At 42.4% G+C, this 19,280-nt stretch overlaps 3 protein-coding genes across 3 annotated transcripts; 1 reads left to right on the forward strand and 2 right to left on the reverse strand.

Annotated features, from left to right (window-relative positions):
- Window positions 1-115: 115 nt before the first annotated feature.
- msh4 (mutS homolog 4) lies at window positions 116-7,667 on the reverse strand. The gene is made up of 20 exons (XM_030355763.1): window positions 7,289-7,667; window positions 6,924-7,082; window positions 6,372-6,535; window positions 6,164-6,274; window positions 5,941-6,056; window positions 5,405-5,578; window positions 4,943-5,115; window positions 4,296-4,363; window positions 3,856-3,930; window positions 3,706-3,770; window positions 3,402-3,571; window positions 3,171-3,307; window positions 2,974-3,077; window positions 2,592-2,716; window positions 1,658-1,858; window positions 1,431-1,549; window positions 1,214-1,342; window positions 834-1,005; window positions 662-750; window positions 116-354 (listed from the first exon to the last, which is right to left on the reverse strand). The coding sequence occupies exons 1-20, from the start codon at window positions 7,488-7,490 to the stop codon at window positions 163-165; spliced, it is 2,745 nt and encodes a 914-aa protein (XP_030211623.1). The 5' UTR covers window positions 7,491-7,667; the 3' UTR covers window positions 116-162.
- A 286-nt stretch (window positions 7,668-7,953) lies between these two features.
- vcpkmt (valosin containing protein lysine (K) methyltransferase) lies at window positions 7,954-9,447 on the forward strand. Its single transcript, XM_030357252.1, has 5 exons — window positions 7,954-8,258; window positions 8,374-8,487; window positions 8,621-8,693; window positions 8,867-8,986; window positions 9,097-9,447. The coding sequence occupies exons 1-5, from the start codon at window positions 8,005-8,007 to the stop codon at window positions 9,199-9,201; spliced, it is 666 nt and encodes a 221-aa protein (XP_030213112.1). The 5' UTR covers window positions 7,954-8,004; the 3' UTR covers window positions 9,202-9,447.
- Window positions 9,448-16,507: 7,060 nt separating this feature from the next.
- Window positions 16,508-19,098, reverse strand: arf6b (ADP-ribosylation factor 6b). Its single transcript, XM_030357396.1, has 2 exons — window positions 18,958-19,098; window positions 16,508-18,731 (listed from the first exon to the last, which is right to left on the reverse strand). The coding sequence occupies exon 2, from the start codon at window positions 18,086-18,088 to the stop codon at window positions 17,561-17,563; it is 528 nt and encodes a 175-aa protein (XP_030213256.1). The 5' UTR covers window positions 18,089-18,731; window positions 18,958-19,098; the 3' UTR covers window positions 16,508-17,560.
- Between the last annotated feature and the right edge of the window lie 182 nt (window positions 19,099-19,280).

The raw sequence follows: 19,280 nt of genomic DNA on the forward strand, positions 1-19,280 counted from the left end.
ACCTCGCCCTTACATGTAGCATTCCATTGTCATAGAAGAAGGTGGGGTTTCCCAACTGAATAATTTATCAACATAAATATATTCATAACAACATTTTCATCATTCTGAAACGCCTCTATCCCTCTTAGAGTTATATGTGACCCCAAAGGACAATCAAACCACTTATTCTTCCTCTACATCCCCTGCCTGCATTGTTGCCTGTATAGATGCCTCATAGTTCTTCTTCAGGCCTTTCAGATAGATTCTCAGGCTGTCTTGGTCCAGTTTAGAGTTCCTAGCAGTCTGCAAGAGGCGAGTGGCCAGGTGGTGCACTGCTCTCTGCTGTTGTGTTTCTGGATCACTCTGCTGTTGGGCCTAGTCAAGGGGGGGAGGGGGGGTATAATATAAAGTAAGATGTCCATAAAGTTAGATGTCATAAAGTTAGATGTCCGCAGATATGTGATAATACAATGGCTCAAAGTAGGGACACTTTTATATCATTCAACATTAGGGGTCTGCAATGTGCCACTGAATGGCTCCAGGAATAGTGACACTGCTTAACTTAAGTTGTATGATTCACATCATGCACACAGTGCATTTTTAATATAAATAATAAAATATAAATACATGATACAAAGTATTTTCATGGTATGTGTACACCATGACGCCACAGGAAGCCTACCAAAAGATGCTGGCTGACCCTTGAGGAAATGGCCTTTGCATTTTGGATTATGCTTTGTGGCAGGGCAGTCATCTCTGCTGCTCTCAAACCTAGCAGAGCAAAAACCACAAAACCATTTGTTCAACCACTGGACTCTACAGCGGAGAACAATGCCATGCCCAGGATCCAGCACCGTATTGTCTTTCCTCCGAGCGTCCTCGACACAGCACGTGGGTAAAGACCACTGTCTCTGCACCGGCCTCCCCGCGCGAGTGTTGCACCTCCATGTGCTGGTTCTCCACGTTGGGATAGAGAGCCTCTAGCTGGCAGAGCTCCAGGAAGTGTGTTGCAAACAAAGTGAATGCCTGAGAAGAAGTTTGACAGCAATCCTGTTCATTATTAAACAATTATCACAACACATTGTGACACACCACACTACCCATTAACCTTTGTATTCTATATAAAATTGGTTTAATTGTTAGGCCTGTAGAGAAGGCATTGATGGGCGATACAGGTTCTGCATGAGTCAGAATAGGGAGTGGATATGCAGTTTTGGGATGGCAGGAGGCCTACCTTTAGGCTCAGAAGGAACTCGCACACCGAATGGCAGATGCCAATACCCTCCTCTGCACTGGTGCCACGCCCCAACTCATCGATGATGATTAAAGATCTACTGCTTACATTGTGGATTATATAGGAGACCTAAGGGATGCAATAATAACATGATATGCTTTTAAAAAAAGCCCACAATAACCAGCAAAAGCAAGCAAACACAATGAACCAAATTTACCTCCTTCATTTCCACCATAAAGGTGGAAGAGTTGGTCTCAAAATCATCATCCACCCCGATTCTGGTGAAAATCTGATCAGCGATGCGGAACGAGGCATATTCTGCAGGAACGAAGGAGCCTGGAAAACGGTTCAATGTTTGTTTACAAGTCCATACGTCTAAGTCCTCACATTATACAATGTGGAAGGAAGTATTTCACAATTCATAGGATACAGACTGTTCCTCACCTATCTGAGCCATGATCTGACACAGCGCCACCTGTTTGAGGTAAGTGGATTTTCCACTCATGTTGGGTCCAGTGACAATGACAAAGTTGGCTCCGTCTGAGATGTAGCTGTTGTTGGACACGGGCTGCCGGCCGGCGATGCGCTCCAGAATGGGATGGCGGCCCTGTTTGATGGCCAGTGTGTCTGTAAACTCTGGACGCACTACCGTACACAAGAAACCAATGTATTGTTATTCATGAATTGTATTTATACTGATACACTTTTTCATATATTTATATAGTGTAATTGTGCGTAATGTTTAAACAGTTTTATACTTTTATACCTTCATAGCAGTAAGTTCTTTAAAATCCACATGCAAAGGATGCATTTGGTCTTTAGGCTTGCAAATAACAACTTGGCATTCATACCGATCAATACTTAATAGGTTATGGGTACAATTTGGCTCTGGAAAAAGTTATCAAAGAGAGAAAGAGTTTTGGTTTTGCTAGAAGAAAACAACATAAATGTTTGAGGGAGTTGTGTGTGCTCAGTGAGCCGAGCCAGCTCGGTAGATATGGGTCTGGTTAAATACTGTGGAGAGCTTATGTAACAAGTGTAATCTGAGTGCAAGCTGGCTGACATGGAAGGGGCGGTGCAGTCAGCAAGCGGCTATACAGAGATGCGTTGAGACAGCTGAGGGGTTGTTCTTGCTGCCCATGTGGTGAATAGGGCTGATGCTAACGCAGGCACTTCCCACACACAACTAAATTGAGACCAGCTGCAAATTTAGCATAGCAACGTGGGGCTGCAATGCGTGGTAGGGAACAGGCTGACTGTTGCTTTACACATTATAGGCACTCATACTTATATGCTCATTTGTTGTAATTATGAATAATGATGATTGAGGTAACTGAGACTAAAATGACATAAATAATGTTTTTTTCTTCAGACTTACCATAGTCTGACATTGTGCATGCATTAGCAAGCGACACCAACATGTCCAACATTGAGACCGCTTCTGAGAGCTTGTAGAGGCAGTGGATGTGCTCATGGACAATACTCAGCAGTTGGCATATTACCCTGCAGGGATATATTGGTTGTGGGTCATGAATGCGAGCAAAATATAATGACAAATAGCACCCTCTCCTGGGCATCAACAAAATAATACATTTCTTCTGCTAGTTATCAAAATAGTTATATTATTTTTCCCCTTCACTTAAATCATGCAAAAAACGTTTTTGCGTTTAAGTGCCAACATATACATTTTCCTGCAGTAAAGTAAGAACTTATTGGATCGTTGTTCTTTCGGATAAGACGTGTTATTCGTAGCTGATTACACATAGGACATGTGGAAGATCTCCCTCAGGGCCTCATCACAGCGGTAGTTCATCTTCATCAGATCTGCAGTAGTGAAGCTGTAGCTGTTCTTCTGCTTGGTTACCTGGGGTGGAGAGTTGCATCACATCAATCCACAACGTAAGGAATACAAAGGCATCACGGAAAGACCTTAAGCCCACAGAGGGCTCATTGTCACCTTGAGGAACTCGGCTGGGAGCTTTCCGTCTGGAAAGGCTGCCCCTTCAAGCTTCATCTGGATAAAGAAACCTCTGGCCGTGCTGAAGCTGGTACGCATGGGCAGGCCATGCCTCTCCCCCAGCTGGTCAACCAGCCCTGGTGATCACCAAATGGTTTGTTAAGTCATTGTGTTACAATGCAAGCAACATTGGAAGACAGAGCGTAATATCGGCCCATCCATGAAAAGTACCGGCAATGTCATCCACTATCTCAGTGTACGCCCGTCGGGCAATGTCCAGGAACTGGTTGATGTTGGGCCGCACAGCGTAGCACTTTTGAGTGCGCATGCTGAGGCTGCCCTTCATGTAGGTGGTGTCATCGTTAATTACTGTCTTGATCTGCTCCAGGATTGTGTCAAACCTTAACGTGTGAGAAGGTACAGGACACAGGAATCAGCTCAAGGGTCAAACTATTCATAGCCAGTCCAGTAAACGACAACGAGCAGAGTCAAATGGAGAGTATTTACCATGAGAGCGTAACAGTACTGTGTTTACCTGTTATCCTCTAGCGAGGTGCTGTAAGCCTTCAGCAGAGCAGTGGTGCACTTCTTTAACACCATCTGTTGATATACAATGATTTGAATGTTTTATGCTACATACATTTGTTAAGTTCATTTAAAATATTGCATACTAACAAAGACATACCCTTAGGGATGGCACTAAATCCAGTGTGTGTTTCAACTGAATGACGTGTGTGATTTTGGCCTCAGCAACTTGTACCTTCACACATAGAGTAAACAGTATCAAGTCAGAGCAGGGTGCACTTTAGATTACAGCAGTAGAATTTAAATTATATATAATATATACTTGATTCAAACCACTGAATGCTGATGATCCCTTTTATATTACTGTGTATGAATGTTTTTTTACTGTATTTACAATGTTTTGACTGAAAAATTCATAATTTAATTTTAAAACTTTATTTTAAATATTTAATATTTAATGATTACTCCAATAAAGCCAATATTCATATTTGATAAACCGTGCACAACTTGGGATTGTACAGTCATCCTATCTTGAATTATTATCATTTAAAAGACACAGAAAAATAATATAACTAAAAGCAATGTATCCACCCCACACACCGTTTCCTGCTTTGGAATCTGGACAAGGACCGAGAGCAGTTGATCTATGTCGAGGAAATTACCTATTGCTAGAAGAAAATACAAGTCAAACTTTAGGCCATCGTACAAAATCTCTGTACAATACAGATGATCCTGTAACCCAAAGCGGCGCTTTATTAAAGGGGACCTATTATGCCTTTCGACTTTTATGACCTATAAACGTTGTTATAATGATTGATAGTCATGTTTAACCATACACAAAAAACGATGTAGATTTTCGGGAAACTCTTCCTCTCATCTTGGCGCTTTCAGCCTTCTCTGTCAACGCTCCGTTTCGTCCTTCTCCGCCCCCTCGCCCCCCTCCTGCCAACCCATCTCCGTTGTGATTGGTTACCTTGGAGTGCGCGCACGGCCAGATTTGACCAGGCATATGGGGGCGTGGCAGGAGTACGTCTACGTAGATGTTTCCCGGAAATGTGAACAAGTGAATCGCAATCGTTGTCCCGAGTGTTTAGCGCTCTGCACAGCCACCCCAGACTGTCAGCAGGGAATACGTCGAAATGCATGTACGTCATCATTTGACACTTTAGTATGGTTAAACATGACTATCAACAACGTTTATAGGTCATAAAAGTCAAAAAAGCATAATAGGTCCCCTTTAACCTGACCATTTCTCAGGCCGTAGAACAGCTCCTCCTCCTGCAGCAGCTCCTGTATGGCGTCCAGGCGGAGGCTGATGGTATCCACATCAAGCAGCGGCTCCAGGATGTTGGAGCGCAGCCTTCGACCACCACCCATAGTCTTTGTATAGTTGAGCACTCCAAAAAGAGTGTGTTCGCTCCTAGGTACACGCATCAGACAGATACACCAAACACTCTAGCAGGACTCCCGCCGAGAAATGCATTCAACAGAGATAGAATGGAACCCTGACTTATTGTTACTCATTGGCAATGCATTTAGTGCAGGAAGGTTTGCATATAGTCTACATATATTTTTTAGGCAAACATAACATTTTTATCAATACATGATTATTGTATTTGTGCCATGTGGTAGGCCTAGCTGCAGGGCCATCGTAATGGTAGGGAGTAGAACATTATATCTTTTAAGAAGATTGTATGATTGCCTTATACCTGCGGTCCCTGTTGTTCACCACCAACTCCAAGTTAGTGGCAGACGCTGAGTCGATCATGGCGGTCTGTTCACTCCCTTTAAAGATGACTTTAAGCGACTTTGGAGCATAAATGGAGTTCTGGATGAACTCTAAGTATTTCAGCAATGAGGCCGCAGCCGCCAAGCAATAATACCTAACAAAAAGGACATGTGGGAAAGTAGATTTACATTTACATTCAGGGCATATAGCAGACGCTATTATCCAAAGCGACCTAGATCAACACCTTCCCCTGTATACAACAAAGCTAGCTAGGATAAATCCTACACAATGTTGAGTACTATTTTTTAAGTGCAAGGACGTACACAACATACAATAAGTGCGGACATTAAATGGCAGGATTTACAGCATACAATAAGTGTGCAACAGGGGTGTGGGGGGTTGGCGATGCAGAGTCTAGGTAAACGCTGAACATGAGCTCCCATGCGTGAACTTTCTTGTTTTGTTTCGTGCGTATTTACAATCTCTGCCGCTTAGCTCCAAAACAACGCAGCGTACTTAGCCTGCACTTCCATGACGACTGTCCCAAACTCTGGAGCGCACAGCTGTTGAAGGTACTCCAGTCCCTTCCTCTCGTTGAAGTACTTCCTTTGGATTGCAGTAAAAGCAACCGTCTGACAGGAACACATAACCAACGGGTAAAACAAGGCCCCGGTTTGGAGTTTGTTATTTCTGGTGAATATGATATTTCTGGTGGCAGGGTTCTGTGTTGCACTAGCACCTGGAAGTTCTCTGTGATGAGGCTGAACAGCTTGGTCCCTTTACCCTTCTCGCTGGCTGTGTCTGGCATCAGTATCTCCAACGGCACCAGGATATGAAGCTTGGTGATTACCTTCAAATGAACAGCATTAGTACTCCGGATTCACACACCCCTATAAACCTGGAATGTAGACGAGTGCGCCGACATTTATAAGTTGTGACTGTGTTACCTTAGCATAGGTCCCTGTGTCTGCAAACTGAGAGAGGACGAGCTCGGGGCATTTTAAGTTGAGGCTGGCCATACCGATCTCTCCCCTGGCCAAACCCCGGCCTTCCACCACAGCAACAATCACCGAGGCACAGCTGGTGGAGGCAGCAGAAGAGCAGGTCGTTCCTACACCATCGGAGAAGTTAGAATGAGAACATTGATGGGATAGTTGTGTCTTATGTTGTACATCCTGGCACAAATGTTGTACGTCCTGGCACTTAATGTACACTTATTGTATGTTGTACGTCCTTGCACTATAAAATAGTTCTTTGTATAGCTATCTTCCTAGCTATCTTTGTACTTTATGGGGAAGAGGTTAACTTAACAATTGTTAGTGCTTGGCAATTTGTTCTATGAATATCCTTACTGTACCGACAGCGCTATAGTTTCACTTTCTTCTGATAAATTAACTTATTGTAAGTCGCTTTGGATTAAAGCATCTGCTAAATGTCCTTAATGTAAATGTAACTGTGTCTGTCGCTTTAATAGACCAGGATTTAGTGCTGTAGTGTACCGGTATGCTCAGTAAGCGGGGTTCGTGCAGAATGGGCCCCTGGGCCACCAGAACCTGGGGTCTTCCTGAATCGTGGGGTTCCCCTGAAAGAGCTGCCAGTGGTAGATGGAGGGATGAAGTGACCAGCCTGACCCAATCTAAAAAGATGCTGAGATGGACCTGTATCAAATCAAGGCGAGGGGAAGCCATTTCAGAATTGTAATTCAGTCCAAAATAACTGTGAACATTAGCATTAACACTTCCTCACTGTATTGCCTCTTGAGGTTGTTTGTTCATTGACATGTATAAATATAATTATTCTCAATCTGGAATGTTCAACAGTTAATGCAGGCCTATTTATTATCATGGCAGTCACCATCACATACCGGACGCAGGTGATGAAGCGCGGCGAGAACTTGTGTTTGGCGCCCCTGAACTCTGGCGTGATGAGGATGAGGATGACCCGGGGTCCATGGAGACCGGCACATCATGCCTACCTCGACCCAACGGAGACACGCCAGAGCTTTGTCCTGATTCAGGTGTGCCTCCGCCGCCCGTGGTCACCTCCTCCGTGCTGCTTTGAAACATATTCAATTCTTGATAGCTAACTAGATGTTTTTGCCGTTAGCAAAAACTAAGAAAACCGCCATAAACTTGTCACGAGAAGCGCGTGCGCGCGTATGTATTGTACAAGGTGCTGCTCTCGCGCGTTTCGTAACACGCGCGTAATGTTTGCATTAATATTGGATTTTTACATATAATATAACTATAAAGTCCCATCCCGCTTTTTAACCAACTTTTATGAAAAAAATATTTTACATTAAACGGTTTTAAACCATCCAGTAGTCTATAACCGAGCATAAATCCTTTGTTTTCTAATTTAAGAATCTAGTCCAAAATTATACTTTTGAGAATTGATAGTGATATTAAAATATTTGAACACAATTATATATACTGACTATATAAAAAATATTTCATAAAGAAGGACTTGGCTGTCAGCCGAGGAGGAACATGACGAAGAGGAACATGACGAAGAGGAACCTTCAGTCAGGGAGGAAGGAATGTGGGGAAGTTTATCAGCGCGGACTCTTACTTCTTAAGTATGGCGGCAGAAAACGAAAGTAGCTATTTTGTGAGAGAAATCGAGAAAAATGATGGGTGTGTTCTCAAATTAAAACAATGCCACAAAGGAGACGTTGGTTGTGTGGTTTGGGATGCAGCGATCGTGCTGGCAAAATATCTGGAAACGAGAAGCTTTAAGGACCCGGCTACCGGAGGGAACAGATGGGCTGGCCAACATGTACTGGAGTTGGGAGCAGGCACTGGAGTTGTTGGGCTGATGGCTGCATCATTAGGGTAACTTGGTATTCAGATACATTTAGTCTCAACCTGTCATGATTAGTGCTGTCACGTTATAGGTAACGTTTTACTTTGAATGTGTTGAAATAATTAATTGTATTAATCGTAACAGAGCTCACGTCACCGTGACAGACTTGGAGGATTTGCAGACACTCCTGCAAGTAAATATCGAAGAAAACAAGGGGGTTATTAGCTGTGGATCCATCACTGCCAAGGTACTTAAATGGTTTGTACTTATTTTCTGTTTTACATCTGTGCCTGTTTTGGAGTTCCTTATAAACTCGACCTAGCCGACCTAATTGAATTCCTAAGAGCTTTCCAAAATGTTGAATGTAATTATCCGATTATCCGTTTTAAAGGGGTGAAGATGTTTCGGATTTCCTCCCACCTCCAGACTATGTGTTGATGGCGGATTGTATCTATTATGAACAGGTAATGTCGTATCTATTAGGGCTATTATGAACAGATGATTTCATCATTTTCAGAATCAAAGTATTCCTCTAAAATAAAACAAACTAATAAATGAATAATAATGAATAAACATTGTGATAGAAATTCATATATTGCAGATTTGCAACATGTCTCATTAAGCCTATATGTTTTAGTCTGTTGTGCCATTGGTGGAAAGCTTGAAGAAACTCTCCGGACCCTCAACTTGCATCATTTGCTGCTATGAGCACAGAACTGTTGGCATTAACCCAAAAGTCGAAGCACAGTTCTTCGAGGTATGAAAATAATGTATATTGTTATCTATCCCTTATCTTCCAGTGAACAAATCATTATTTTGTATTTTTTGAATTGCATGTATGCTTGATTATTGCTTCTTTTTTTTAAGTTGCTGCGGAAAGACTTCAACTGGGAGGCAGTTCCTTTAGAACAGCAAGACCCAGAATTCAGCAGTCCGGACATCCGAATACTGAATATAAAACGGAATATCTGAATTATTTTTTCTAACATTTGCCTTTCCTGAGTGAGGCAGAAGAATATTTGTTAATAATTTGTCCTTCTGTTTTGAAGAAGTGTGTGAATTTTTTTTTGTGACTTTCATCCGGTAATTGTTAGTTCACTAAGTTTTAGTGTCTTTATGTGTTTTTCTCTTAAAACAAATGAATTGTAAGGAACAACAGATATCCTCCCTACAATCAAATAAACCTTTCTACCTTGTTAATTGTATGACATCAGTGAATCAGTTAAACCTTTTTTTATCTGAATTTCTTTTATACTATCCTTTTTAATAATACTAAATCCTAAGAGAAACCATAAGCCTACATGTGTGTTCTCTTTATATTCCTTTCGCTGTGTACTTTTTTGAGTGAGCTTTTTGGCAGTTTACAAGCTGTATTCTATCTGCACCGTGTTGTTAAATCGAGTTGTGGGTGTCCTCAACAAAAGGCCTGGCGCTTGCCCCTTCCTCGTTCAGCCAGCGCCTTAATCTTATGCCAAGGCAGTCTAATGTCCAATTAGTCCTGTAAAGTTGGGGGGATTAAAGACTATTATTAGTATTAGTCATCAGACAGCTTAGATAATGTGTTGACATTATGCAAGGTTGCTGTGAGTGGATGTGCCGTATCTTTTTATTACGGATGATACTTTGAATCATCCTCTGATTTCTGTCTGGGGTTCATTTCAACCAAGAACACTGACATTTAGCATTGACAATACACACTCCGCTCAGGGCTATTTGATTGAACCATTGGTTATGGAGGCCTCTCATTTTTTAGTGCCCTTCTATGATGTTTTCTAACTGGCCATGTCTCAGATTTATTTGATTCTAGTAATAAGGATTTATCCTTTTCAACAATGTATAATAAGTAATAGCATACATTCAGATAGTTGGTGGATTATGCCACAAACACTAGGGGGCATCAATTGTTCAAATTGAATTACTGAAGATTATCTCTACACTAAAGATAATCTAATCTTTACTAGTCCACCCCCAAGATTATCTAAAGAGCCAGGTAGGCAAAATGAAAAGATTATATTATTGTAAATCTGAGATATTACATCATAGCACAAGGAATATAAAATATAGATACAATGCATTGCTAATACATCAAAGTTCAGGGAAAGAGGTAGATAAACACTGGGTTAAATGCCTGTAATTTCAGAGCTGAAACTGCACTGGCTGCCTGTCAGACACCCTGAACGGCACCGCCCACCATGCGAGAGGAATGCCTTTTAAAAGACCCAGATTAGCTGGAAGATTATGGCCCTTATTTCAGGCATAAACCATGCAGCACGCCCCGTACGTCCACAGGCATGCAGTGGCCCCACTACCTTTCATCCCACCTCCCCCCTGTTTACATAGTGGGGGCTGTATGCATTGGGAACGGCGGCCTTCAACTCTTGAGTTCACCAGGATAATAAGTAAAATGTTCTAGGCCGTAGGCCCACTAATAACAAGTAGCGTTTGTTCCAATGCTGAGACTAGTGAGGCAATTGTAAGGAGGTGGATAAAAGCAAGGATAAACTGCTGGCCAAGAATCTGCTCAGAATGTAACCGGACTATCTGCGATGGCACAGGACCTTGCATTCATTTAGTGACTGGATTTTGTACTTGCAAAAAAGTGATCTGCATTTCTCCACAGTATTTATTTTCTGAATTCAAATAAGTTGATTGTAGATTGATACATAGGTTAAGCTTTGGATATATATATATCCCTGGAAATGGATGGTAAATTATGTCTACAGACATAGCCTAAACGTAAGTGCTATGTTTCTGAGAAATGACGGTTTAACACTGGAGTCCTTTAGGCTTTTGTGTATTATTCTGCTCCCAGAAATTACTGTAAGCGCAGCTGTAGCAGTTGAACAGTGAAATAATGGCTAGTCAGGGATGTGCTATGCATAGCCTTCTGCTTTGAGTTCATTTTTCCCACCCCTGCACTGACACTTTGACTTGGCCCATCTGGCCCATGGGATATTTAGAAAACCAATCCCCATAGTGTCTTCTTTGACCTTGGTCAGAGTACATGAGGGCTAATTCCTTTTCTCTGAGTTGGTACCGAATTCTGGCTCCCCAGTAACTGTTGAAACCAATTATTATACCTTGCAGCTTAAGCATCCCCTTTTGAAATTGAATGGAATTTCAAGTGTAGTGGTATGGAAGATCCTCACACTGAACGAGTACAGCAAAGCCATAATGTGGTAATTTCCCACCAACAGATGGTGCTAAAAATGGCAATGACTCACCTGTGTAATGAGAGAGCAATAAGAGAGTTAACGACTATCAAAGGTACTCATTAAAGTTCACAGGTTGACAATTCTGTCCATTATGACAGCGCAGAGGTACATCTCTGCTCTGTTATATTTGAGGCATCCCTGTTAACGGCATTAAACCTAATAAAACACCACCACCATCTGCCATTTAAGTATTTTCTCATAGTTTTTAACAGCAGAATTGAGAGAAACATCAGCAGGATGGGTGGAGGAGGCATGGAGCGTGACTCAAAAGGCTGTGTGCTGTTTTTTTTATTACTTTGCTGCATCACAGCCAAGCGACACAGTGGGGCCTTTGTGGCCTCGTCACCATCACACTGCCAGGAGCCAGGGGACACTGTTCCAGTATAGAAGCCTAATTTTCTCACCAGTTAGCAGGGAGTGGCTCAAGAATAGACACCAAACTGGGCTAATTAAAAATAGACGAGGGAGGCAGAAAGTGAGTCTTCTGATTGTGCAGCTTTCCCTTTTTTCCATACTCATGCAGGACCAATGCTCACTAGCACAACTCTGATTGATAGATACAACTGGTAAATAGACTCCGCCCACTTTGACACAGTCTCAACGGTTGCACCCTGACCCCCCCACCAGCAGGGATTCTGTTAGGACAGCTGGGCAGCAGTTATAGGATATCAGCATGGAAGAGCATGTTGGATGCACTGACCTCACTATTCCACTCTTCATTATTTACCATTAGTATCGGCCTACACAAACATTGTTAGGACAGTCATATTACTAAATTATAGATGCATAAGAGTCCTGTACTTGAAGTATGCATTTAAAACGAGGAAACAACTCCCTGCTCAATAGGACAAATGTGTGATAGTGAGAATTGTTTCTGAATAAAAGCCAATGAATCGATCCAGTGTTTGTCTTAAACATATGGCATAACACTGTGCTGTTCCTCTGGAGCAGGAGGAAGAGAGGGAGGGGGTGGTGTGTGTGTGTGTGGTGTGGTGTCCATGTCTGTTTTCCTGAGTCATTACCCCTTTGTAGTCCCGGCCCCATTGTATAGGAGCAATGGGGCCGGGCTTGGTACGGATGTACGGGTTTCTCCGGGCACAGACTGTTGGCTAATGTGTGGCATACTGTCACTGTAAGCAAACACTGACTTCTGTGCAATTACAGCAATCTTGTTAGATGCGGTAGATACGGCCCAGCCGGGGCGCTTCTCCGTGCAGCGGGGTGCAGTCCTCTGAAGGGAGCCATTGGAACGTGGGGAGTGTCCATCATATTGTCGCTGATGTGTTTCAGTCTTTAAGCAGGAAAGAGGAAACAGCTACTGAAGGTTGATATTGGAAGCTGAATCACACCTGTTCCTTTTAATCTGGTTAAACCGAACTCCAGTACTATGATGACTGTTGGAGCGACTTTTGTGTAAAGAGCTAGGGTTTGTCTTGTCTGTCTAACGTGACTATCACTGGTGGAATTTAGTATATCTAGGACAATTCAAACTAATTCTGACTGGTTTTCAGCTTTACAAAGATTGATTGTAACAATACCTTAACCCCCCACCCTCAAAAAACAGAGTGTTCCCATCCTCCTGTAATATTCTCCTTGGGGCATATTTAACAACTCACAGTGTGAGGCGATTCACAGTGATGTCCTCACTGAGATCAACTTGAAAAAACACAGCTGGAGGAGTTCAGACACAGCTGTAAACATTAATTACATTAATACAGCTGTGATAGAAACATTACCTTTCCCAAGAGGATAGAGCCACAGGGGTAATGCATGCATAGATACAGCTCTATGCTTCAACTGGAAAGTTACGATTATATTTTAGATTCATATTAAAATGGAACGTCATGATTGTTTCAATGACCATGATAAAAAGGTTGTAATCCACCACGATTTTCCCCCCAAATGAAAGTGACCTTGAGCCACAGATATGAATGGAATGCAACTTGGATCAAAGCCCAGAGCACAGTGCACCATTACTGCTCACCAAAACCTTCAAATGGTGTCAATTATAATTCTTCAAGTAAAAGACTATATAAAAACACTAAAGATATCAACCATAGACTAGTCAAGCTCATAGTAGAAGCCGGAGTGCATCTTTGTATGCTTATTCATTTCACAAGGCAGGAAGAGGCACGCTTTCAGAAGTCTGAGAACGACAGAAAGAAAACCCAAAACTTAACCACTTCCGACCTAGCATCAAACCGTGTGGGTGTTCTCTATTAACGGGGAACCATCCATCAGACACAGCATGAGTGCAGGGATTAGGGTAAGAAAGTGGTTCCCTCCCCAAAGGGGTTAATGCATGTTTATCCTTGATGATAATAGTCAGTGGGCAGAGCTGTGTGCTTCTCCACTCAACTATTTGGAATACTTAAAATAATCGGCCTTAATAGGCATGTATGTTCAATCGTGCACAGGTATACACATGAGTAGAAAGAAAATAAAGGTAGGACAACAATCCCCTTGGGTGTGGCTTTGGTAACATATGCCAAATGGTGTTTGCATACAGACCAATGAAATCCTGGGTGAAGCTCATTTCCCCAACCAGGGTCGAGATAAACCAGGGTCCACTAAAACCATTAAACCAAGTCTCCAAAAACAGGCAACTTATGGTATGTTTGTGGGCTTGTCGTTAAAGGCTTTTATACCAATTCAAAGGCTCTAGTGAAATGTTGCTAAACATTAGCATGTGAAGGGCAGAATAAAGTGTTCCTCTATTTGCAGTATAGAGGAACTATATCAGGAACTGAAGACTGGGTCAGTTCTGATACCAAAACCAGGAGCCAAGCCATATTTAAGAATCGCTATAGGAACAGCCCCAACAAACACAACCTTCTGGCTGCCCGAGGTGATTTTGTCATCCGGATTATTGGGCTCGCTGTACAAAGTAGGTGGGGAATTTTGCAGTAGGTGGGGAAATGTACTGAACCCAGCTTCATTTGTTTTCTGTTGGACTCATTGGTGAATAAGATTAAATGAAATTTCTCCCTCAAATCTGTAGCCGCCAGGAAAGGACAACTCACATCTGTCTCACAATATTCAGCAATACCTAGAAGATATTATATATATATAGACATTCTTAAAACATTTCTAACTGGAATTCCAGCCAAACCCAGAGGGAGTTCACAAAAGGGCTAGGAAGTCTCATCGTAACCAAGGACAGCTCATAAAACCTGAGCCCGTCTCAGCCCTCACCCCGGGGTGGGTGGGGCCACCGTGTCATCTTTAACGTCTGTGGAAATCATATGGTTGTAATGAAGAGGCCACTGCGGCCATTACAGACCAATTAAACTGCCATCGGTGTCTAATCAAGGCTTCTGACTGGGCCCTGGCCCAAAGTATGTGTTTAGCAGCCACATCAGTCTCCCCAAGCCCAGTTGTCTGTTCAAAGAGAGGAAAGTGCAAGTGCATGGGTTTTTATCCTTTCCTTCCACCATCATATGCAGGTTTTATTCTCTCCATCCGCTCTCACGCGTGAATCATGCGCGTTACCTGACCTGTCCGACAGAAACCTTAGCAACGCGAAAGCAAACATCCTCCTGAGGCATAGCTTGTGAGAGTTTGTGAATGTACACACAAAGAACGATTTGGTTTAACAGCAGGATAATCAATAATGTCTGCTTGTCCTTGGTTTTAGCCAGACCCCACTCAACTTTCAGGCATAATGGAGTAAGAGGCATATTCTGAGTGTCATGCATAAACATAATGCTTTTCCTTGTTTATTTCACAGAAAATGTCAGGAAATCTATTAATCAAATTAACAAATATGGATAATGGATGAAAATGACCAATTAATGAGTGAGAAATTTGGCATGGTTAAGTATCCCTGCAGATATGCTCAGTAGATTTAATGTTCTCTACTTCAGAATAGGCATAATACAAGGTATGTAGATTACATAAACACCCCATCAAACTAAGCAGCTGTTGCATAGCCTGATGCATAACATATCAAAATATTAAATTATATACTACTGCCTCTGATAATATATTTTCCTTTCTCAATGTTGGCAAGCCGCAACAATACCCATGACTTGTAACGCAAATGCATTTTTGCTGTTTAATTTGTGCAGTTATGGCCAACAATATTTTCTGTATGTTGCAGCCTAGTGTGACCCTACCCCACACACCACGTGACCATTGCAGTTCATTGAAGACCAGCAGTTCCACTTCCTGTTTTGTCCATTTTCTCATTCACTGGCAAATTTGTCAGTGAAAGGGGGGCCTACTGAGTTCAACCACACAAAGGCAGATTTTGCACTCTACACTTTATCAATACTATGTGTAAAGTCGGTTTTATCAGTCCCCTGTCTAAATGTATTCCTTCACCCAAATCAAAAATACTCTAATGGCTGTAAATATACCGGCATACAAACATTCAAAGCTACTGGCAAGCCGTAAGGCTGTGATTCATGGTATAGAACAGGGGTCGGCAACCCAAGGCACGCGTGCCACCACTGGCACGTGGCAGCATAATCATTGGTACAATTGAGAAAATAAAAACAATGTGGCAGCGTAATCATTACTACCGATTAATCTTTTGCACTTTATTGTTTTGGGGCATTTCCTCCCAGTGCAAATGTTTAAATGAGTTACTGAAAGCAGTGTTCTGAAATGGGATCAATTAATAGTATGTAGCCTAAACCTATGTTGTCAGTAATAGAGAACAAAATATTTAAAATCTTGTTGCAAGTGGCCTGTATGCATGCCTTCACATGGTTTTGCAAAGCTGTACATGTCTTAAAGATATGTGGATGGTTCCATTCTCATATATTCTCGTTTTTTAGATTTCTAACATTGTAAATATGTTTTTTAATAAGTTTCCGAAAGTGGTGTTTTAAGATGGGACATATGTAATTATAATTTGTAATCCCATGTTCCAAATATAACAAAAAAAACATACAATTCCAGGTCTTCTGGAAATGTTTTTGGTCGCTGTGTCATAATTCAGCTTAATGTTTAATATATAGTTGCTTAAGGCACACTCATTAATAAGAAAATTTCAAACTGGCACTGCATGTTGAAAAGGTTGCTGACCCTGGTATAGAAGAAAGACACGAGGCCTGTAAAATCTTTTTTTTTTTTAATAAGACATTACAATGACATTGTTCTGTACATGGTTCTCCACCCAGTCAAAATTGGAGTAAGAGCTGCACCACCGGTCACCAACACATCACCAACAAGTGGTTCCCTCTGACTGCTGAAGAAATGGATTCTGATAGGGTTACTGTACTTTTGTACTCATGCTACAGATATAGGCTTATCTTATAGTGGGCCCGATCCAGAGACGTATCAAATGGGGTAGCAGACTGCGAGAGCTCAGAGCAGAATGGGATTCCTTTGGAGTTAACCGGACTACATGACGAATGTTAACCGTAACTTAAGATGCATCCTGACAAGCATGTTAAGAGTTAGTGGAGCCTATCAAGTAATTAGCACAATTAAGTATTAGGACGCGACACAATGGGCCAATTGATAACTAGATAGACCCGAGAACGGGGTCTCTGGGAAGGGGGGAACAAACATGTCAGAAGTCACACTTTTTTCCTTCTTTTAGTCCTGAATGATGACAGTGAAATGTAAGCAATGTCAAGGGATTCCTTTTTTCTTGCTACGGTCAATACCAATGAGAAGAAATACTCTGCATCACATTAAGGATTGAAAGTCCCTTATGAGCTACTTGACATGGAAAATGTCACTATTGAAAAAGAAAACCATACATGACTCTTGTGAATGGAAACCCCCGGCCATCTAAGAACCATGACACCAGCTTGACTCCAAAATGAACGATAAAAACTCCAGCTCCTACATTAGAAAATATCAAAAGGAAAAAAAAAAGAATAGGCAAAGGCGGTGATCTGTGGCTTCAACAGTAGGACCAATTAGTTTGATATTCATCAAGCAAGCCCCGAAGATAACAAATGTGATATAGGCCTGTGACTGCATACAAGCAAACTTTAAGCCAGCAAACCCAGTAAAAGATAAATTAGTTGTGGGGTAAACGTAGTATTAAAAATAAATGGAAGATAATTGACTTTTTCTTTACCATATGAGAAGTTATTTGTAACTTGCAACATAATTTCATTATAGTTTTGACCTAAAACAGTCATCACTCATCATTAAGATTTGTAATTTGATGTTAACCATGTCAACCCCTCATACAGTCCATCGCCTGTGGTCGCACAGGAGGGTTGAACATACCAATTTCTATCTCTGATGCGGGTCAAGCCGAGTTTCTCCTGGATTTCATGTGGCTTCATTGCGTCCGGAAGGTCTTGCTTATTTGCGAATATCAAGATGATGGCATCCCTCATCTCTCGGTCATTAATGATGCGGTGAAGTTCCTGCCTTGCCTCGTCGATGCGATCTCTGTCCGCGCAATCCACAACGAAAATTAACCCTTGAGTGCCCGTATAGTAGTGTCGCCACAAAGGACGGATCTTGTCTTGCCCTCCAACATCCCAGACGTTGAACTTGACATTTTTGTAGGTCACAGTCTCCACGTTAAAACCAACTGTGGGAATAGTGGTGACTGACTGTCCAAGTTTAAGTTTGTAGAGAATTGTCGTCTTGCCAGCCGCATCCAGTCCAAGCATCAATATTCTCATTTCCTTGTTGCCAAAGATCTTTGATAGCACTTTCCCCATTTTCTACTCCGCATACAATAAATCTTCCAATAATAAAAATTGACAGCCGCCGAACTAACGTGTCTCACTACTTACTACAATCGGATTATATATTCACTTGCAATCGCATGACTCAATGACAGGCATGTGGGTGCTGTCAGAAATAGACGTGCATGTCAGGAATAAAGTCACACCGAAAGCTTTTCTGTGATTCTGGGTCTTGAGGAAGGGGAGCGGATAAGGTAGACGGGCATGGGGGCTCAGCACAGTACCATGTCGGTAGGGCCTACACGGAGCATGGCGCGGTGATGGACCCACTAAGCAACAGCTGGGGCACAACGTTCATATTATTCACCCAAAAATAAAAATAAAGCCTCAATGGGAGTCTGCAGCTGGGGACAAACGCGGAGTAGGTCTGCGGGTGGTGTCTCACATGAGGCCCTGCCCAGGCTGCTCTACTTAGGGGAGATTCTGGCGGTCCTCCTTACCGGGCGCGTCCTTGTTCTTTCAGCACCACCGGGGGAGAAAAGCGGTTTTCCTGGGCTATTCCATCAAAGGTCGGACAAGGCAACGTGATCCACTTGCACAGTTGAGCGTTGAGAGATATAGCACGGGATTCAGCGATGCGTGTGTCCACCGTGCATCTAATCCACGTCTTGTCACCCTACGAAGAGATTGGAGAGGAGTGTCAGACACATTTCCAATGGGCTAATGCTAACGACGGCTAACAGCTAGCTGGTCGCCTAGCGGGCTTCTCGTAGCCAAGTTGCTAACCTTAATATGTGTTGTTGGCAATGGATCACCAGCAGATAAGATCAATTATAGTGGGAACATAATGGTGCATCGGGTCATTCTGAGTCAATCCGCACATTAACATACGCGCCATTTACCTTCTGTAGCCCCCCTTCGTTCTCGGTTATCTCCACCTAGCTTTCTCCTTTCAACCGGATCGCTGAGCTGCTTCACCGGAAAGGTGTGGAACTGCAACAACCGCCACTTCCTGTCTTCTCGCTCTTTCGGCCGCCTGTAGGCTTGTGCAGCACAGTGCAGCTCACTCTTTCTGAGGCAGATCACACATTGATTCAGCAACAACACAAAACTTAGAATCCCTCCGCACTTTTGCACCCTTTTATAAGTTATCAGTTTGTGTAAATCCTGTCATAATTTCATTGATTGCTAATGTCAACGTCAGTTGGAAGAATATGAGCCGTTT

Source organism: Gadus morhua, chromosome 5 (assembly GCF_902167405.1).
Source record: "Gadus morhua chromosome 5, gadMor3.0, whole genome shotgun sequence".
Taxonomy (NCBI): Eukaryota; Metazoa; Chordata; class Actinopteri; order Gadiformes; family Gadidae; genus Gadus; species Gadus morhua.